Source organism: Sorghum bicolor, chromosome 4 (assembly GCF_000003195.3).
Source record: "Sorghum bicolor cultivar BTx623 chromosome 4, Sorghum_bicolor_NCBIv3, whole genome shotgun sequence".
NCBI lineage: Eukaryota > Viridiplantae > Streptophyta > Magnoliopsida > Poales > Poaceae > Sorghum > Sorghum bicolor.
In genome coordinates this window covers 64,653,385-64,674,009 of record NC_012873.2, presented here as the reverse complement: position 1 = coordinate 64,674,009, position 20,625 = coordinate 64,653,385, and the positions used below count along the sequence as shown (strand labels likewise).

At 47.0% G+C, this 20,625-nt stretch overlaps 4 protein-coding genes across 5 annotated transcripts; 3 read left to right on the top strand and 1 right to left on the bottom strand.

Annotated features, from left to right (window-relative positions):
* LOC8078923 (putative mannan endo-1,4-beta-mannosidase 9) lies at window positions 977–2,880 on the top strand. Its single transcript, XM_021460599.1, has 4 exons — window positions 977–1,403; window positions 1,738–1,936; window positions 2,059–2,386; window positions 2,473–2,880. The coding sequence occupies exons 1-4, from the start codon at window positions 1,053–1,055 to the stop codon at window positions 2,834–2,836; spliced, it is 1,242 nt and encodes a 413-aa protein (XP_021316274.1). The 5' UTR covers window positions 977–1,052; the 3' UTR covers window positions 2,837–2,880.
* Window positions 4,460–8,562, top strand: LOC8075201 (bZIP transcription factor 23). Of its 2 annotated transcripts, XM_021459019.1 has the most exons (5): window positions 4,460–4,635; window positions 4,740–5,700; window positions 6,132–6,203; window positions 6,646–6,675; window positions 8,053–8,562. In XM_021459019.1, exons 2-5 carry the CDS (start codon window positions 4,843–4,845, stop codon window positions 8,131–8,133), a joined length of 1,041 nt encoding a protein of 346 aa, XP_021314694.1. In that variant the 5' UTR covers window positions 4,460–4,635; window positions 4,740–4,842; the 3' UTR covers window positions 8,134–8,562. The 2 variants fall into 2 exon arrangements, with proteins under 2 accessions (XP_021314694.1, XP_002454604.1); XM_002454559.2 differs by having other exon boundaries at window positions 4,460–5,700.
* On the bottom strand, window positions 10,167–11,413 carry LOC8078922. The gene is made up of 2 exons (XM_002452837.2): window positions 10,779–11,413; window positions 10,167–10,617 (listed from the first exon to the last, which is right to left on the bottom strand). The coding sequence occupies exons 1-2, from the start codon at window positions 11,242–11,244 to the stop codon at window positions 10,538–10,540; spliced, it is 546 nt and encodes a 181-aa protein (XP_002452882.1). The 5' UTR covers window positions 11,245–11,413; the 3' UTR covers window positions 10,167–10,537.
* On the top strand, window positions 16,853–20,479 carry LOC8078921 (protein DCL, chloroplastic). Its single transcript, XM_002454558.2, has 3 exons — window positions 16,853–17,504; window positions 19,687–19,801; window positions 20,205–20,479. The coding sequence occupies exons 1-3, from the start codon at window positions 17,083–17,085 to the stop codon at window positions 20,376–20,378; spliced, it is 711 nt and encodes a 236-aa protein (XP_002454603.1). The 5' UTR covers window positions 16,853–17,082; the 3' UTR covers window positions 20,379–20,479.

The window sequence follows — 20,625 nt, the reverse complement described above, 5'->3', positions numbered from 1 at the left end:
AGGGCCAGACACAACACTACAAGAAATTTACCATGTCATGCTGGTCCGCTCGGGTCTAGTGTTAAAAGACAACAATACATGCCCATGTGACCACTTGTGTTATCCAACGAGCACGGTGAGGAAGCAACGCATCCAAAGATGACACGCCTAAAAGGTTTATCTGGATTTTGGTAATTGAATGGTAAAATTTGTGCGCTAATGATTTCAAATGTGAGATGAAAGCCATGGAGTGTAAATGGCATGGATGCATGTGATGCAAAAGCTCAACAAGGTGAATGTGAAGAGATGGTAGGTATTGGAGAAGATGAAAGACAAATGACAACACGTCCACTTGTATCATCACGCATACATGCACGTCTTTTTGCACAACTTCCCCTGTGTGACGATCCAGCAGCATGGGACATTAGAGCATCCTTTCATCTTCCTCCAACCAAACGGCCCGCCGTCTCCTAACACCCCCCCCCCCCCCCCCGCACACCCACTACGCCACGCAGTTAGCAGTTTTGCCATGATGCATGCATGCTAATCAAGACGGGACTCGAAGTGGCAACGACCTATGCACGTACCGCACGCAAGGTCGCGCAACTCGCAAGCATATGTATCGTCATGCGTCCCGCCTCTGCCCTAGGCCCTATAGCCAATTGCCCGCACGTTACTTGGCCTTGTTTAGTTCCACCTAAATTCAAAAACTTTTTAAAATTTTTCATCACATAGAATCTTACGGTACATGCATAAAGTAATAAATATAGATTAAAAAAATAACTAATTCACAGTTTATCTGTAATTTGAGAGACGAATCTTTTTATGCTAGTTAGTCCGTGATTATATAATAATTGTCAAATGCAAGCGAAAGTGCTACAGTGTTCAAATGCAAAATATTTTTGGATCTAAACAAGGCCTATATAATAAGTGCACTCCCATGCATAGTCCCGTGCACAAGTGCTAGATACCCACATGTACCAAATTAAAACGAACACTGACCGTCGTTAACATTGCAACAAGATTGCATCTTGTCGATCATCGTAACGTCGGCTCGTGTGTGTACAAAGACAATGGCGAGCAGACGTGCGATCTTGTTGGGTTTGGCCGTCCTGTCCCTAGCGGCCGCCGCATTCGTGCGAACAGCAGGCCACGGCGCCGGCGAGCTCGCCGGCAACGCGGCCTTCGCGAAGGCGAGCGGGACGCGCTTCACGCTCGGCGGGCGGCCGTTCTACTCGAACGGCTTCAACGCGTACTGGCTCATGTACATGGCGTCGGACCCGGCGGACCGGAGCAAGGCGACGGCCGCGCTGGATGAGGCGGCCCGCGTCGGCGCGACGCTGGTGCGGACGTGGGCGTTCAGCGACGGGGGCTACCGGGCGTTGCAGGTGTCGCCCGGGGTGTACAACGAGCAGGTCTTCAGGGTATGGTATGCATGTCGTATCGGACGGCGGTCGTATCCTTAGCTGATCATTCAATCTTGGCCGCACATGCTACTGTACGTTTTTCTTTTGTTAAGCAAGTTATATCATGTTATTATTTACATACATAGCAACTTAATTGCTGCTCTCCTTCTATATATTTCGGCTTTTCGGGTCTGATTTTTTTTTATGCTATATACATGCATGGATGGATGGAATTTGTGCAATATTAGTTGTTCTCTGAAAATTTTCTTGAGTTTGCCAACAATGACAGATACTGTATAGTATGCACGATTTTAATACAGTAACAATCGTGTGTTCTCTCTGTATAACTCAGGGTCTGGACTATGTGATATCCGAAGCAAAGAAGCGCGGGATCCATTTGATTCTGAGCCTGGTGAACAACTGGGACGGGTACGGCGGAAAGAAGCAGTACGTGCAGTGGGCAAGAACCCAGGGGCACAATCTGAATTCTGATGATGACTTCTTCACGAACAGTGTAACCAAGGGGTTCTACAAGAACCATGTCAAGGCCCGTCCACCACTCCATTATTAGTCCATAACGTGTAAATAATCATCTGCACTAGCATTTATTAGCTGAAGACGCCTGATAGATGCACCATTCTCTCTCTGTGTGTGTGTCCACATGCACAGGCAGTCCTCACTCGCGTGAACAAGATCACCGGAGTGGCGTACAAGGACGACCCCACCATCTTCGCGTGGGAGCTCATGAACGAGCCTCGCTGCCAGAGCGACCTCTCCGGGAAGGCTCTGCAGGCGTGGATCACGGAGATGGCCGGCTACGTCAAGTCCGTGGATCCCAACCATATGGTGGAGATCGGGCTCGAAGGCTTCTACGGCGAGTCCACGCCTGACCGCACGCACAAGTTTAACCCCGGCGGCTACGCCGTCGGCACCGACTTCATCTCCAACAACCTCATCCCCGGCATCGACTTCGCCACGATCCACTCCTACCCCGACCAATGGTAAGCTCCAAACGACACACATCAATGTGCATGCATGCGCGAATGCATGGCGACCGCGCTGAGATCGGCGGCCCATTGCGTTGCAGGGTGCCCGGCGCGAGCAACGACGCGCAGGTGGCGTTCATGCGGCGGTGGATGGCGTCGCACGCCGGCGACGCCGCGGCGGTGCTGCGGAAGCCGCTGCTGGTGGCGGAGTTCGGGTGGTCGGCGCGGTCCAACGGCTACACGGTGTCCATGCGGGACGCCTACTTCCGCATGGTGTACGACGCGATCTACGCGTCGGCGAGCGCGGGAGGCCCGCTCGCGGGGGGACTCTTCTGGCAGGTGATGGTGCCCGGGATGGAGAGCTGGACCGACGGCTACGACGTCGTGCTCGACCGCAGCCCGTCCACGGCCGACGTCGTCAGCCAGGAGTGCGCCCGGATCACCGGCCTCAACCAGGTGTCCTAGCTAGCATATGACTCATGCCAACACGTTGTAATTGTAATTCAAGAGCCACGGCCAATTGATGGGCTCTAATAATTTATAGACTAATTGCAAGAATCTCTTTATGTTCTTCTTAATTAAGATAACCCCTTAATTAGATCTCAAATATTGTACTGTTATGGATCTCTCGCTAGCTAGATGGAGTCATGGAGAGCGCAAGACTAGCTCTCTAAAGTGCACTCAAGATATTAAAAAGCTGATTCAGGGTGAGAACATATAGATTTTGAGAGTAAGTTTAAGAAAAACTCTTAGAGATACTTAGTCTGTCCAAATCATCGAACGGAGAAATTAAAACAAAAGATGACAAGAAAAAAACTTGAAAGGCAATTGATCTTGGCAATGACCCTCAGCTGCACATTTATTGTAAGGAGCAGCTGTGGCTGCTTGATTCCTACAATTAATTGCTACTGATATGCTGAGGGATTCTGCACTGCTGATGCTGCAGCCTCAGAAAAGACCTAATCATTTTTCACGAAATTAGTTAGGTATAGGTGACATAATCAACCCCAAATCTCTACTAGTATTAAAAAATGTATAGTTGTCTTCACGAAATTAGTTAGCAGGTAGGTGACATTTCTGTATAGTTGTCTTCGTGATTAATATAAAAAGTAGGAGTAACATTTAAACCCAGAAGGGGTAAGCGCCAAAGAAGTCTGATCAGGAGTACAAATTGTTCGTTGGCACCTGGCCCAGTATAGAAATCACACCTAAACAAAGATCTCTTGTGATAACTTAAAAAAATGGTTCCCTGACGAAATTGTTGCATCCAACGAAACATGTAGGCGCAGTCGGCAGCAATGTCAAGCATTATCGTCGAGGGCTCGAGGCGACGACACGCGTGTGTGTGCGTTTTAGACGAAACCTCACGCGCGTGGGTTCATCACATCACACCCCCAGACGTCGACGTGAGGCTGATCCATTTGTACAGTGCACGATTACAGGTTTTGGCCGTGTCCACGGTTTCGAACCCCTGGCCAGTGCAGTGCTAGCGGACTCGTCCGGACACCTGCACTGCATTACCAGCCGCCGTCCGTGCCCTGCTCTCTCAGTACATACTCCCCTGTAGACAAACGCGGCAAGAGACGGCCCACAGGCCAGGCCAGTGCCAGTCAGCGGTGAGACGACGGTGGCGTCATGGCCGGTGGCCGGTCCCCGATCCGTCCGTCCAATCCTTTTGGCTGCGCGCGCCCAGATTCTCCCACCTTGCGCGCGCCCATTGGGCAGCCCGTCGCGTCGCAGGCCGTCAGCGTCGTGCGGAGGCCGCCACGTTGCGCGCTCGGGAGCGGCGGAGCCCACCACCACACCACGTTCTGTCCAACCAACGGGACCTGAAAAAGAAAAAAAAAAAAAGCCTTGTCCAACCCACGCGCTGCACCCAGCAGATCCTCTACCTCACTGACATACCGGCCCCGCCGGCCTCAGTCCCAGCACGAGGAGAGGAATCACCGAATCAGCGCCTCAGCGGTGGCCGGTGGGCAGGCGCGAGATCTTAGGCGTCTGTCTGTGTACGGGTGCGGCGTGCGCGAGGCCAAAAGCCAAGAGGGCCCGGACTAGTACTACTTTATTACCCGGCACGCACCCAACTCCGTTGAGATTTCGTCGCGGCCTCGGGCCTGGCGGCGTTTTAAACGCCCCCACACGGCTCCTCGGGGGCGACACCTGTCCACCCATTCCCCCCCTCGCCTCGCCGCCGCGGTCTTGACCTCCCGCACCCGCGGCCAGACACCAACGCGCGTCGTCCACCTCGCGTCCTCGCCTCTCAGGTCCCCCCCCCCACCAAATTCCTCTTGATCCGCGGAATTTCCCTTGCTAATTCTGGTATATCCTGTCGCTAAGCCACTCTGCTCCGCCTATCCCCTGCTCTCAGCTCACCTGATTGGCGGCTCCGTTCGGTATCTTGGCGTGCGCGTGCGGCGTGCCTGTGAGGGCTCTTTCGAAGCGTCGGTTGAGGTGGGCGACGCGAATCAGGGATGAATTTCCCGGGAGGAAGCGGGAGGCGGCAGCAGCAGGAGCCGGAGCACCTGCCGCCGATGACGCCGCTCCCGCTGGCGCGGCAGGGGTCGGTGTACTCGCTCACGTTCGACGAGTTCCAGAGCTCGCTCGGCGGGGCCGCCAAGGACTTCGGGTCCATGAACATGGACGAGCTCCTCCGCAGCATCTGGTCCGCGGAGGAGATACACAACGTCGCGGCCGCCAACGCGTCGGCGGCGGACCACGCCCACGCCGCGCGGGCGTCGTCCATCCAGCGCCAGGGCTCGCTCACCCTCCCCCGCACGCTCAGCCAGAAGACCGTCGACGAGGTCTGGCGGGACCTCGTGTGCGTCGGCGGCGGACCCTCCGCCGAGGCTGCGGCGCCGCCCCCGCCGGCCCAGCGGCAGCCCACGCTCGGGGAGATCACGCTGGAGGAGTTCCTCGTCCGTGCCGGCGTGGTGAGGGAGGACATGACCGCGCCGCCGCCCGTACTGCCGGCGCCGGTGTGCCCGCCACCTCCTCCGCAGCAGACAATGCTGTTTCCCCATGGCGATGTGTTTGCTCCCTTGGTGCCTCCGCTGCAATTCGGGAATGGGTTGGTGTCGGGGGCTGTCGGTCAGCAGCAGGGAGGTGGTCCTGCGGCCCCGGCGGTATCGCCGCGGCCGGTGACGGCAAGCGGGTTCGGGAAGATGGAAGGAGACGACTTGTCGTCTCTGTCGCCATCACCGGTTCCGTACGTTTTCGGTGGTGGTTTGAGAGCAAGGAAGCCACCAGCTATGGAGAAGGTGGTTGAGAGGAGGCAGCGCCGGATGATCAAGAACCGGGAGTCCGCCGCGAGGTCGCGTCAAAGGAAACAGGTAATGCTCTGTCTGTGAGTAGATTGTTGGTGCGGCTTTACTCAATTGTATCAAATTGTCACGTTTACTGCTTACTAGTAACTGTTACACCGACATGTGTAAGTTTAATGTTTGTGTTTTATTTTTCCTCGACATGTTTATTTCACAAGAACGCTGTTGAGAAAATCTCACCATGACAAGGTCAGATTTGCTTGAAATGAACTAGAGTATGTGCCTTAGAAGTATGTATAGTTATGCTACATTGGTATAAGCATATCAACTTATCAATCATTTGCAAAACAATAATATAAACTGTTGATGTCTTGGAGATGTAGGAAGTAGAAATCTAAGTGAAAGCTATTTCTGAATGAATCTAGTCTCCTTTCTCTCAGGCTTTTAAAACTACTGGCTATTTTAAGTAGACATAATTGTAGTTTTGTAATATTTGCTAGGCATATATGATGGAGCTGGAAGCTGAGGTGGCAAAACTTAAAGAGATGAACGATGAATTGCAGAAGAAGCAGGTATGCTCATACAATGTTTGCATTTTTATTACTTGGGTCACATTCATATTAACTTATAAAAATATTTCTTCTGAAATAGTGAAATTCAAATAGTTTAATTAATATCCATACTTGAAACATACTTGAAATTGAGACTGTTTGGCATTCCAGAGAGACAAAGTCCAAATAAAGAAACCAACAATAGATAGTGTGCATCTAGTTCATGAGAGTTGTTTTTTTTTCTGTAATAATTTCCTCTTAAATTAGTTTACCAGCCAAGGAACTTCCCATTTATGACTAGTTCCTTGCCTGCTTTATATGAAAATCTTATTGTCAGCAATATTTTTGTTCAACTAGAACATATGAACTTCACAGTCTTTTATTTGACTATTTCATGTGTAGTGCGATCATAATCTTTAAGTCTGCTGTTGTTTAGTAACCAACCATTTTTTCTAATTTGCAGGTCGAAATGTTGGAGAAGCAAAAGAATGAGGTAATTTCTTTTCATTTTGAAGAGACTATTTTTCTCTGGATAGGCCATTTCGTTTCATTACCATTAGTGAACTTGGTTGATGTAAACAAATTGTTTTCTACAAAAAGAATTTATAATTTTTAGATTCCCTTGTCATGAAGTATTATAGTCAACTCTATCAACATCATTAATATAGTATAGCTCTATTATCATATCACTTTCTCTCTTTTGTTTACTTAATTGGAAATGGATGAGTTTGAAACCTCAACAATTATTATTTTCTAAACTTGTGGTTTCTGTGACTTGTTCATATATGAGAAATGTTATTGTTCATTGACAGCTATTGATATCCATAGAGTTCTGCGTTTAAACTATCAATATATCACACCCATATTTGACTAAAGCAATATCTTATATGTGAAGTAAAGCTGTAGAGAAACTAAAAAATGATTAAGGCCAGAACTGATGTGGATGTGATAGTTGTATTTTCCTACAACTAGGGCTAGGTGGTGGCATTTAAGCTGGTTAAATGATTTGGGAACTCTCTGAATTGATTGGCCAACTTCCTGAACTATTGTCGCCATGCAGTCTGTGCTTTTTTATATGCAGTTTGCATGTTATACTAATGTTGTATTTTAAAGTTACTAATGTTCTTGTCAATGTTTTGCTCAAGCTTTTCCCAGTATTTTAATAGTTGTAATGTCTATCTGTGATCTTATGTTGATCTAAGAAAACTGAGAACGGTCAAGAAAATATGCAGCTCTGTTTTACCACCAAATGTTAAAAATGTTTGTGTAGGATAAAATGTCGCGGTGTGCTGATGTTATGAGAAATGAGAGCAATAAGATTGATGGGCAATTGCAGCTTCCTAGCTTCATCTCAAAATTATGCATAGTAAAGTTTCACAGTTAAATTTTACTTGAATGAAAAAAAAAAACAGTGGATGTTGCACAAAGAAACATATTATTTCTCTATCTGACATTCCATGAGATTCGTGGCCAATTTTATTTAGCTTATTTTGTTGTGGGCTGTTTTCCCACCATTGACTAATCAGTATAAACTCATCTGGAGGAAAAGTTTATGGAGACACCCTTTGTGTTTTTATGCATGGGAAAACTAGTATTTATTTGTTTTGTACAGAACTTCAGGTTCTTGTTTTTTATGCATGGGAAAACTACTATTTATTTGTTTTGTACAGAACTTCATGTTCTGACTCTTGCAAGATTTTTTTAAAAAAAAAAATTATTCTTGCAAGTTTCAATTGACATAATTATGTTTTGCCAAAAAGGAAAAAGGATTAGACCACTGCTGTTATTACTGAATCACAAGTTCAGTACAGAAAAGCATACATCAGATCCTGTTTGCTCAAATATAACAATGTTTTGATGATTGCTGCAGGTCCTGGAGAGAATGAGACGACAAGTTGGACCCACCGCAAAGAGAATTTGTCTGCGGAGGACATTGACAGGTCCGTGGTAAAGCTATAGACATGTACGGCTGTACCTAGCAGCATCACTCTTGAAGGAGTGTACATAGTAGGTGAACATGAGCATACAATGGCCAGAGTTGACACAGCCATTAATACAGAGCTTCAGTCTCGTAGGCGGATAGATTGCCTGTGATTTTCACTTCATAGGTTTTGGCCATTCGCAAAAGAAAGGTTCAGGTGAATAGAGGAGTTTGTATGTAGATTCAGTCGGGTCAGTTTATTGACCCAGGTATAGAGTGCTTATACTCCATACTGCTTCTTCAGGCTTTTCTGGTTTGGTGTGATACTATATGACTGTATCATTATCCTTGTGCTTTGTAAAACCAATTTGTTTATGATGTAGACTTTAGAACTGCAGATGTTCGCTGTGCCCAAACTTATAGACATTGGTCAAGAAAGGAGTATGTTGTTGTATGTTCCGAACTCTTTTACTTTATATATAAATTCCTGCAGGGGCTCACGCCCTTCCAGTTCTGTCAAAAAAAAGTTGAAGACGTTTGGTTAGATTTTGCAACCAAATTGACAAGGTGTATGAGAGGTGAGTCTGCAAGTCCATTCCGGGCATCGTCGGTGATGCTCGCCGCTCGCCGGTGGCGTCGCTTTTGTTGTGCTTGATTGGAAGGGAATCAGTGAGTGCCTTCAATCATACGATGCTACAAACCTATGCATGGTCCCTGTGAGTTCGTGTGGTGTGCTTGGCCGGGAGCTCGTGTAGTGGTTCGGCTGGCCAGCACTGGGACGCGCAGGCGTGCCATGTTCGCTGTCGTGGCCGTCCTAATCGCAATTAACAGGACTCGCCGTCTAGACACGTGCAGTGTCGGAGGCATCTGTCAGATCAGTTGGCCATCTAGGCCCGCGTAAACGCATCGAAGAGCCCTGAACTGAAGGCATCTCACGGTGCTCATGGAATCGGTCCTGAAGACGCCTGCTGCACTCCGGCACGGTGCAGACGCCACAAGCTGAAGACGCCGTACGCCTCGGGTACAGACTACAGAAGAACCATCGCTCGTCCAGTCCATTAGCGCTGGCTCGAGGTTACTCTGAATTATGAAAGACGAGACTGCATTAGCGCTGTAACCACATTGCTGTCTGCCTGTCTGTACTTCATTAGTTGATTATTAGGCAGGTGCTGGACCAGGGCCAAACAGTGCAGTTTAACAGACTGCACCCAGCATCGGCATTGCTTGCTTGCTAGTGTCAATGCCGTTCGCCATTAAAGAGGAGCCACGGCCGGCACGGCGCACAGCACTGAGTGGACTCCGGTGCGGCTCCAAAAAAGCTGAAGTGGTTAGCGGCCGGGACCTTGCACAAACAAGGTGCGTTACTGTGCAGTGCAGCAGTGGCTACCGTGATGCGGCCGTGCGCACCCCACACCCCTGCCTGCCCCTGCTGGCTGTTGCAGTCGGCAGCAGCTCAACGTGACATGGGCAGCGAGCACGGAGACGAGCGAAGAAGGGAGACGAGCGCCGCAGCAGCTAAAAGACAAGCTTCGCTGCGCCGAAACGACAGAAAGAGACAGCCAAATTCCAGAGTGCAGACGCCTCTCTTCTCTTTCCCATTCGTCCAGACGGACCACAGCCTGTCGTCTCACTCTTGCAACGCAACGCGCAGCACAGGGATGCAGGATGCGGCAGCTGCATCAACCACCTAAATGCAATTTTCCCAACCGATCAACCACACGAAGGAATTTCTTTGTGCCTCTCCTGGTTTTGATGAAAATTTGTCTTTAATCTGCACAAACAAGACATCCCAACCGATGCAACCACATGGAGTTGGTTTTGATGAAAATTCGTCTCCTTACTCTTGACTTGCAGATTGACAACAGATTTCAACTCTGAATTGACCACAGGTTTGTATCAAAGTTAACACAACAGATTTCAACTCTGAATTGAGAGGTTTGTATCAAAATTGAGCAACTGAGAATATACTATGAAGCATTTGGTTAAAAAAAAAAACCAAAGAGAAAAAAAACATAGTATGTGCGTATTCATTTATCATCATCATCCGCAGTGTAGGAGAGAGATGGTAAAGGCACTAATCATCAATTGAGATGACGAAAATTAATCTGCTCTTGATAGGTTTATGTACATACATGGAGATGAAAAGCTAATACGGATTAAGAGAAGCAATAGAATTGAAAAACTAAAACGAATTAGAGGAAGCAAAGTAATTAGGCATGATAGTTTTGTTTTAAGCAGAATCATATCATCATAATGAAAGAAAGTTGATTAGTCCAAGATAAGAGCAAGTGGAAGGCGGCGGCCCACCAAACAACATAAATTTCTTTCTTTTTCCTTCTGCTAGCGTCTGCTCGAGGTGATCGGCGAGCGGGATTCCTTCCCCCAATGCAAGGTAGCGGCGGTCATAGTGCCGCCGTCACCAAGAGCCAAGAGCTCAGTGGCGGCTCAGCATGGAAAGCGCAACCACCTGCGCCCACTGCTTCAGCCGCATCTTCACCGTCTCCGGTGGATCGCCTGCATGAACAAACGGGTGCATGATCGAAACTAAGAGGTCGATTTTTTACATGAACATCACGTCGGGCGTCGCATTTGGATCGACACATAACAGGTTGTTGATTGCATACAACAAAATCACATGGCACAGGTAAAAATATTGGATTTGATGCGAGCATCACCTGGAGATAATATGGACATCGGGCTGCCGAGCGGCGACTCTTCGGAGGAGACCTCCGACGCGGCGCCGCACGAGCACGTCGGTCCCTCGGCACCGCCGGCGTGGACGGCGTAGTAGAGGTCGAGCGCCGGCAGCGTCTCCAGGAGGCGGTTCCTCCCGGCACAGCCGCACGCCGCGCACCCGGACCCGGCGACGGCAGGGGCCGGCTCAAATCCGAACCCCAGATCGATGCACCCGCGGAGCTCGTCGAGATCGTCGTCCGTGACACTCCGGACGCGCCGCAGCGCCGTGCCGCCGCGGCGCATGCCCCGGCGCCGGCGCTCCCATGCCTCATCGCGCTCGATGTCCGGCGACCACGAGTTCTGCTTCTGCAGTCCAAGCGCGGGCGCCGCGGCAGACCCCGCCTTCTTCCCTCCGCCGCCGCCGCCGCCTCCGATAAGATGGCGTTGCCCCGCCGCCTTATCCATGGCCACGGGCACTGCCGCTGCCGTAGACCCTACCACCTCCCCTCCGCCCCCTCGCAAGGGGAAGGGGGGACTTGGAGAAGCGGAGCTTCGATGTGGGTGGAGGCGGCCGCGGCGGATTTTATCCCTCCCCTCCGTCGCTGCGTTGGCGTAGCGGATGCGGATGCGGGCGCGGTCAGCTGCGTGACGTCTGCCGACGTAACCAGCCGTATATATGGAGATTGGAGAGAGATCGTACCTTCCTTGTACACCGGGTATAACATCGAATCGAACGGTGGATTTTTGAACTGGAAGGCAGCAAGGGTTAATTATTAGGCATTGATTTCGGTCACGGGGGAGGGTGGCAGGGATGAGAAAAAGGACGGCAACAAATTTTGCGCTGACACATTTTGGGTTATAAATGGCATTTTTTTGAATGAGCTGTTCGAGTTTTTCCGTGTACAAAATGGAAACCTTCGTCAATCGATCCAACCATGCAGCACACATTATTATGGTTCAACCACCCCTTGGTAACCTTCCATTTTGAGCTCCAATACGTACCAAAATTACCCTTCGCAACATTTTTTTTTCTTTTCGTGGCGATCTACCCTTGGCAACATGACCAATGCCAGGCATGAATTTGCAAGCAAATTCCAAAATTTTTAGTTCAAAACTTTGATCTCGCGCTGTATAAACGAACATAGTTTAACCGCGAGTGGAAAAAGGCGACAACAAGCTAGGACACGCGGTAAGTAAGGCGGTAACTGCTACCGGTCCTTGACAGTGGAGATGGTGAAGTGCAGCTTTTCCGGCGCTAGCGACGTGATCGATCATGTGAGGGACGGAGGCGTCGTTGAGACTTGCTTGTTAAGAATGGATGGATCGATCGGCCAATCGAGTCTGGCATGATTACGCACGCAGTACATACTGTACATATATCAACAGGTTCTCTTATTGCACCTCGCCATCAATCGCAATCTCGAGACAAGATCGCAGAAATATCTGCAGGTCGATCGCCGTATACGAATATCTATCTATTCTTCTTTACTGAAGATTGTTTCAGTCCGGGCCAAGTAATGATGAGAATGAGATTCAGACCACACAAACGAAGTATCTCGAAATCGCCCAGCAGATTCATGCATGGCCTTCGAAATCATGGTTACCGATCACGGATTGTGACTGACCGACTGATGCAGTCCGTGATTTTGCATCAGGCTTGTTAATTTTCAAGCTCTTTTATTATATACTTGTTAAACAAAAACTTTCGCAGTGGAAAAACAACTTGCGTACTGCATCGCGTTTTGCATGAGGCAAAGGTACTGCCTGCCTTTTTGCTCCTGAACCTCTGGCGGCGCTTCTTTTGGGCAGTACTACGAATGAAGCCACGGGCAAATCTGGAAGCAAAAGCATGCAAAGACAAGCTGCGTCCCGGTGCAGTGTTGGAGCAAAACTGGCAAAACCTTGCCTCAAGTAGATCAGCGAATCAGATCTCTGTAGCGTGCCGTGGACAGTGACATGCCATAAACTGCACGGCATGCTTTGCGTCGCTTGAACTGACGGCATAACATGGAAATTAAGCAACTGAACTTCCTCCATCCAAGAATTCTCTGAACCATCTCAAAAAAAGCAAGAGGAATCCTTCAGAGTTTCTATGCATAAACTCAAAACCGTGTGATGCAGTCTGATGATGATCAGAACCAATTAGTACTTCTAGAAGCAACTATGCAAGTCAGGTCGTCTCCATATTTGTGATTTGATTAGTACGAGTCTAATTTCGCGGAAGACTGTTTCCGACTCCACTACATCATGGGCTTGCATTGCAACAACCGGTAATGTATATTAAAGAAAAAAAAGTATATATTGGTGCGCGATATATGAGTACAACAATTATTATATAAGCAAGCAAGTTGTCTTTTGCTGGATCGTCGTTTCCTTGGCCAAGCAACTCATCAAGGGAGAAAGATCAAACGCAATATAATGAGAACGACAACGTCACGTTTCAATAATTGCGATGTTTTCTAATGGTGGGTATTAGGGAGATGCCCTGGCATTGGCAGGCCAAGATACGCATATGCTCTTATCATTGCTTTCCTGTTGGGAGGACAGGAGGTGGTTAAGCCTAGATGAACTACCATCTGCTGCTCTTCTGAATAATCAAGTCTGAAACTAATAACTATATAAATAATTTCCTGATTGCCTCTATGTGCAGTAAGTCTACTGGCCTGAAAACCGAAAGAGAAGTCTACCTTCGCCTGTCAAACTAAACTAGGATTGAATCAATGACAAAATACGTTGTTATAAAAAATGACAAAATACGTGGAGAGGTTATGAATCTGATACTCTAGAATTTTCTTTTCCTGTGTGTTAATTCGAACTTCTCCGGATTGTTTTCTTCAGAACAGGTAAGGTTTTGTAAAATAAACTAGATTTTTTCTGTATGTTAATTCGAGAGCTTCCAGCCCCTCAGAGCATTGATCGGTTATCATCCCTGCAGCAGAGTTTCCTGTAAGAAAGCAGACGGAAACAGGGGCATGACATCACCCTCGATAGCAATACTGATTTTGTTGTTTCCGAGAAGAGTTGACCTCGGTTGGAAATCTGAGTTACTAGTAGTGATCCGGAAACAGGGGCAGTACGTATAACGTCAATGGTCAATGCATTACGGCCGTATTGACGACTACACACCTCGCTAATTCTCCAGTAGCCAACCTGAATGGACAGAGTCTTATCGAATTCATCTAGATAATCAAGCCCTGAACGCTTCAACATGTCAAAATCTCCAATCTCCAAGTTGACTACTACTACTACTTGCTTATCTGGACATGTCACAAAAAGCAGGATGTAAACACATCGTCAATTCTAAAATACGTTTTTTTAAAAGGACACTAGCAATGGAGAAACCATGACTTCAGCAGCACACTAGCTTGCAATCTCCCTCTCTCGCCCTTGCAGTATTTGTATATGCAGCAGGTCAGTGCGTGAATGGTCACCAGGATCGGGGCCCTTCCACACCGACTCCGACGTGGAAGGTCATAAAAAAGAATCAGCGGCGGCGGCCGGCCCCGCGCACTTGTGATTTGTAACGATATCTGATCCCTCGCTAGCACGCCAAAAGCTTCTCCATCCCCGCTTGTCTTCGGGCAAAAAGATACTCCTACCCACCCCCATTCCTTGCCGTCTGAGGTCACCTTGCAGCGTTCCAATTCTCAATAGACAGCGGGTCAACGAACGGCTTATGCGAGGAGAAAGCGTGTAGGGCTCCTCCCTTTTCACGGCTTTCCCCGTCCAGAATTCACATGCACAGTATTGATCCGTTCTGCCGTGAGATTTGCAATGCGAATTCTCGCTCACCGACGCGGCGGCGATGGCAGCATCTGTCTGCTGCGTCTGCCGTAGGCTAGCCCGTAGTACACCGTACAGTAGTACTACTAGGATGAAAACGAATCGGATACGGACGGATAACACCGACATCATATTTGTTTTTATATTTCTAGTCGGATTCAGATTCGAATATTCAAACTCGGATACGAACATATCTAAACCTCTCTAAACGAATTCGATCTCGAATACGGTCAGAAAATATTCATACCGTTTTCATCCCTGTCTACTGGCTGTGGTGATCACCCGTCGTCGTGGAGGATGGATGGTTTGGCCCCACCTGACAGCACGACCCGGGTGGTGTGGTTGGCCATCACGGGATCGGTTGTCTGCTGCTGGCGATTGGGCCGGCGCGGCGGACGCCGGAAACCTGCTGGCCACGGCCCACGGTACGGGGGTTGCTGCGCGCCACGCACGGGGCTGGACCAAGGATAGATGGCGCCGCGCCGGCCGTACCAGTACCATACCGCCGTTGCCCTGCTGTTATGGTGTCGAGTGTGATGCACGTCGGCCCACCGATCATCCGACCGTCGCCTCGTACCGTGATGCATCGTTCTGTCAGTACTTATACGTACAGTATTGTATTTGTTAATCCCCGGGGCGATGATTGCATGCACAGGGAGATTCTCCTGTGATTGGCTGATTGCTCCAGGTCAGGGCAAGCAGTACTGTGCGGTGCCCAACTGTCGATGGCTCGACGCGTTGCCTCCAGGCTCAAAGCCTGTACTGCACATCATCATCGAATGTGAACTTTCATGGTTATTATAGACAGAGTCACAGGAACATCTCACATCTCAATATCTCATGAGACGGGAGCCTGTCCGCGGGAGCGAGGTGGTACTAGGTTCTCTAGTAGTGACAGCTCAAAATGGAACGGAACGAAAAAGGGCGCAGCGGCAGCGCCACTAGGATCCTTGCAGCGGCGGCGGCCAACGGCCGGCGGCGCGCCTCCGGCTGGATCGAAGTCGTGCCCATGGGCTGCGCTAGGTGTAGAGCAGCGCGCGTCTGGGCCGCCGGCGGCATAAGATCCTGGGCTTTTTCCAAGTAGATTATCAGGGCCTGGACCCAAAAGGACTAGCCTGGCCGAAACGGTGCACAGCCTGGTCCCTTTTCTAAACAACTGCCTTTGGGCCCAGATGTACATGTCCACTGCACCTCTCCTTGCGAACGAGAAAAAAAGTTAGTTTTCCCCTCCTGGTTCCTGAACTACTATCAAAGTTCGGTTTTCCTACTCGAGATCTAAAAACCGAATAATCTGGCTCACTCAACTCCAAGAACTCTAATTATAGGTTCTTCGCTCCATCAAAATAATAGGGCTATTAAACTTGTTGAAGAGATGTAAACAGAACCAAGGTATACCCTTTCTATTAGAGGTAAACTAGATCATTAGCAACAAAAAAGGTAAGAATATATACATTATGAGAAAAATGAAACTTCCATGGAAGAAAAGCAAATGAAAAACTTTCATAAAAATTCTTGTAGAAACATGAATGAAGCTTTCATTATGTAATATATGTCAAATCATGAATTAATAACCACATCCAATCTTTGAGAAGTTTCATTTTTTGGATTGGGATAGTTTCAAAATACCCATAAATAGGATAAAAAAAACTTAGTCCAAGCTATTCTCATAAGATTCCTCTTTCTTACTTACTCTTATTATAAGCAAGCCCCCTAGAGGGCTAGGTTCCCATTGTCCTAGAACAAAATATAATTTCTCAATGCTTATAGATTCATTTTCATGAGCTTCGAGTATTTTATTTGGTTTTATTGTGTGCTATATACCTTTTAGGATTTTTCTTGAAATTCTTAGAAGCTTCAAACATATTATTTTTGTGGTTCAAAAAACCTACTCGCTTCATTTTAAATTATAAGTTATACTAACATTTTTAGATGCTTAGCGACAGTAATGTATACATATACAGTATATATCTACATGCATAGTTTTTAGAAGCCACGACTTATAATTTAGAATTTAACAGAGCATTAATTGTTGATCATGTTTTCTAATAATTAATAATAACAATAAAACCACGTTGAGACAACTTCTAAACAGGATTGTGAAAATAATTTAAACGTAAATTTTGGGAGGTAGGGGAGTTTGTGAGAACTATACTGCGATAATAATTCAGCCATTGTTATAGAGATGAAAAACAAATTTTCCCCCTCCGAAATATCACCGACTCATGTCCGTTCGCCGCTGCGCGCCAGCAACCACGCCAACGAGGTCTGGGTCTGGTCGAGCGCCAGACCCAGACCTATCCACTCCCCCGTGCCGCAACCCGGCTAACTTCCCAGCCACTGCTTGCGGCCCCTCCAGCTCGGGAAAAAACCACCGACGAGCCACCGCCACGCGACGCCCCCTCCCTCTCCATCCCTCCGCCGACCGGCCTGCCGCGCGAGGCCGGGCCTGGGACACGGAGCACCCCGCCCGTACCCATGCCGTAACTGCCAACCCAGCCGCAGCCGCATCGCCGCGCACACATGCACTTCCCCTCGCCGCGCGCGCACGCCATGGCCGCGCCGGCCGTCGCCCGCCCTCGCCTCGTCCCCGTGGCCCATCCCGCCTCAACCTCTTGCCTGCTGGTCCTCCGGGGCCGAGGGCGCGGGCACGGCCGCGCTGTTGCAGCGGTGAGGGCGCGCGAGCAAGGCGCGGCGCCGCCCGACCCCGCGGCCTTCCTGCGGCGGCCGGAAGTAGTGACTGTGACGTCGACGGAGGAGGAGAGGGAGACCGATGCGGAATCCTCGTTTGATGGCCCGGGGGAGGACGAGGCGCCCGGAGAGGAGGAAGGGGTCCAGGGGAGGAGGAAGGCGACGGAGAGGGAGTGGGTGGACTGGGAGGATCTTATCCTCGAGGACACCGTGCCGCTCGTCGGCTTCGTACGGATGATCCTCCACTCCGGCAAGTACGCAACATTTCCCTCTTCCTGCCTTCTGCTTTGTTGATTAGCACCAGATATTCATCATGAACTTGTCATTCAGGCTAATACATTTTAGAATAGCGTAACGCCGTAGGTCATTGATGCTGTCGCCATTCATTGAACTGATAGTCTGCTAGGTAAACTTACTGTGCATGAGGCTGGAATGCTGACATGCCCCATTGATTTAGGCACTATTGGATCAATTACAGCTATAATTTTTTTTTTGTATCCAATTCCATTGCTATAATGGCCACAGTTGGTTTTATGCTGGACAGAACACTATGGACAATGTTGATAATGCTGTGAATTTGTTGCTTTCTTAAAATCAGTGTATGCTATTTCTTTTTTAAAAAAGTGAAAACTGTGAATCACTGCCTCCTCCCACAAAGATTGGAAATCTCGTTTAACGAGGAGGAAAACAGTCCCGAGTTTGAAGGTTTATGGAATATAGTATCAACATTTGTATCTTCAAATTAGTTTATTATGAAAATAGATTCCATAATTAATCTAGTAATACTTATTAGGCATAAAAAATATTAATAGTTTTCTGTATATATTGGTCAAATTGGGATTGTTTTGACTCCTCGAGAACCAAGATGTCTGTTCTTTTTGGGATGGAAGGAGTAGTTCAATTGGTTTTGCACAATTGGTTGCACATATATTCCACCACAAGGCATGCAGTAGATTATCTATCATGTATTACATTACATATATAAGAGTATAAATTATCATATATCGCAATTTGAGGGGAAAGTGCCATGACATGATGCAGAGAAAAAAGACAAAATCTACAACTCTTATAGGAGCATTTGCATTTAATCCTACTTCATATCACCTGAGTGCACTTGATATGTTTTGATCTCGATTAGCTGCAGCGTCTGGCTATGTGCCAGCAAAATTCTGAAACGCTGATCCTTGTGGAAGTACCTGTACTTTTTTTTTGAGAGAGAGAGCAATAATTCATTTTGAGAGGAACCTGCACTATTTTAAAATGCATAGTTGTTTAGATAGTTGATTCCAAAATGTGTTTCCTCCTTTCTTTTACAAAAGACCTCTCCTTGATGTATCTCAACTGCATGAGGCTGTGAGCAAGGCATCACTGAACCACCATTTCCCCTTGTCCATCCTTTTCGAACTTTTAGAGATGGTTACATGTTCCTATCAGTCCACAAAAGAATTCAATTATGGGATCCACGCCGGTCAAACTAACTCAAGTTTGACCAAGTTTATACTAAATAGTATTAGCATTTATGCCTTCAAATAAATTTATTATAAAAATATACTCTATACTAATCTAATGGTACTTATTTCGTATCATGAATGTTAGTACTTTTTAACTTTTTTATATAAATTTAGTCAAAGTTCAAACTGTTTGTCTCCTCGAAAAGTGATAATTGCATTCTTTTGTGGATGGAGGGAGTATTAACAACTGCACATGGTGAACAAATTACAAATACTCATTACTACTTGATACAAACATCACTGTGTCTAGGTGGTGGATTCAGTCATACAAAAATTTATCGTCCTTTTTTTTAACGGAAAATACAGCAGGTGAGGCCCCCACTGTTAGAGCTTTGTATTATTAAAAAGAAGAAAGTGTACAAAAAAGGAGCCACAACTATGAACAAAAAAGGGAGCCTCAAGCCTGAGGAAGGCTAGAGAACCAAAGAGCTACATGCATCGCTTGCTGAATCTTTCAAACAATTCAGGCAAAGGCAGCAATGCTAGTGTATCATTCAAACGCATTGAACCACACAAAGTCATTGTTGTGCGTTTGTATGTGAGGCAACAATTGTATGGCATACAAATGCATTGAACCACACAAACACATCGCTTAACAATTTAGCCTTGTTCCATGCGAGGCAGCAATTGTATGGTGGAAATATGCATCTTACTTAAAAAAATATGTTGTTAGTGTATGGCTACTGAGCCCTGAGTAATGACACACACAAAAGTCAGCACTAGGCTTACTTTATGAGAATATAGTATCAGACATGGCATGTGCTTCTATCATCATCCAACTATACATCTATACAAAAGGCTTAGGATACACCAACGGAAAGTATTACTTCTTCCGGTGGTCGTTGTCGTAGCTTGCAGTTTATGTGCTATGATTGCTTGATTGTTCTCTCTTTTGTCATAGTTTCACTTTGAAAACTGGGTGCAGGTATGAAAGTGGTGATCGGCTGAGTCCTGAACATGAGAAGGCAATTCTGGAACGTTTGCTTCCATATCATCCAGAATATGATAAGAAAATTGGATGTGGTATTGACTACATCACGGTATGTTGTCCTTGGACCGAATAAATCACTCTAGTTGTTATCTTCAAGAAGTGCAGAGTTAAAGGAATGAACATGCGTAACTGTCAATATTGAGCTTGAACTCCTAGTCCCAATCAAGTGTATGTCAACTTTGTGTTGCGTGATGTGTCAAGGACTTAAACACAATATAATCACAAGATGCAGCAAATATCAGAGTTTTTTTGTTCTGAACAGAGATTTCCCTTTCTTTTTGAGAAAATTCCAATAGTTTGTTTGGTTGACTTCAGTGTGCTACACTAGTGAATGGTTAGCCCTAAAATTCATATGGTAGTTTTATTTCAATCATATCTAATGCTATTGGTGGGTGATACCTTAGTTGTTCATCTGACTTAATTGGCATCTAACGTTTAGTATCATTTTGCAGGTAGGATTACATCCAGAATTCGAAAACTCAAGGTGTTTATTCATAGTTAGGAAGGATGGTGAGCAAGTTGATTTTTCATTCTGGAAGTGCGTCAAAGGTCTCATCCGACAAAAGTACCCCATGTATGCGGACAGTTTCATTCTCAGGCATTTCCGCAGGAGACAAGATTACTGAAGTAGTTGCTCGTATGGTTGTTTCAGTGTAACATTTCTATGATATTGATTTTGTCCAGGCCTTTAATATCATATAGTATGCGATTTTTGCAGTTGTTCAAATCCACGTGGAGTGTTCCTTTAAGAATCTTACTCCACGCAACATTAATATATATATATATATATATATATATATATATATATATATATATATATATATATATATAAATGGAGGTGGAAATTAATAGGTTTATGATCGAATCGGTTTT

What these genes read in the sequence shown, in the direction of transcription:
- LOC8078923 (XM_021460599.1), top strand. Translation starts at nt 1,053, where the DNA reads ATGGCGAGCAGACGTGCGATCTTGTTGGGTTTGGCCGTCCTGTCCCTA. An exon ending in ACAACGAGCAGGTCTTCAGG is followed by an intron (nt 1,404 to 1,737) that starts GTATGGTATGCA and finishes TGTATAACTCAG; the next exon opens with GGTCTGGACTATGTGATATC. An exon ending in CACTCCTACCCCGACCAATG is followed by an intron (nt 2,387 to 2,472) that starts GTAAGCTCCAAA and finishes ATTGCGTTGCAG; the next exon opens with GGTGCCCGGCGCGAGCAACG.
- LOC8075201 (XM_021459019.1), top strand. Translation starts at nt 4,843, where the DNA reads ATGAATTTCCCGGGAGGAAGCGGGAGGCGGCAGCAGCAGGAGCCGGAG. An exon ending in GGTCGCGTCAAAGGAAACAG is followed by an intron (nt 5,701 to 6,131) that starts GTAATGCTCTGT and finishes AATATTTGCTAG; the next exon opens with GCATATATGATGGAGCTGGA. An exon ending in TGGAGAAGCAAAAGAATGAG is followed by an intron (nt 6,676 to 8,052) that starts GTAATTTCTTTT and finishes TGATTGCTGCAG; the next exon opens with GTCCTGGAGAGAATGAGACG.
- LOC8078922 (XM_002452837.2), bottom strand. Translation starts at nt 11,244, where the DNA reads ATGGATAAGGCGGCGGGGCAACGCCATCTTATCGGAGGCGGCGGCGGC. An exon ending in GATGTCCATATTATCTCCAG is followed by an intron (nt 10,618 to 10,778) that starts GTGATGCTCGCA and finishes TTGTTCATGCAG; the next exon opens with GCGATCCACCGGAGACGGTG.
- LOC8078921 (XM_002454558.2), top strand. Translation starts at nt 17,083, where the DNA reads ATGCACTTCCCCTCGCCGCGCGCGCACGCCATGGCCGCGCCGGCCGTC. An exon ending in ATGATCCTCCACTCCGGCAA is followed by an intron (nt 17,505 to 19,686) that starts GTACGCAACATT and finishes AACTGGGTGCAG; the next exon opens with GTATGAAAGTGGTGATCGGC. An exon ending in GTGGTATTGACTACATCACG is followed by an intron (nt 19,802 to 20,204) that starts GTATGTTGTCCT and finishes ATCATTTTGCAG; the next exon opens with GTAGGATTACATCCAGAATT.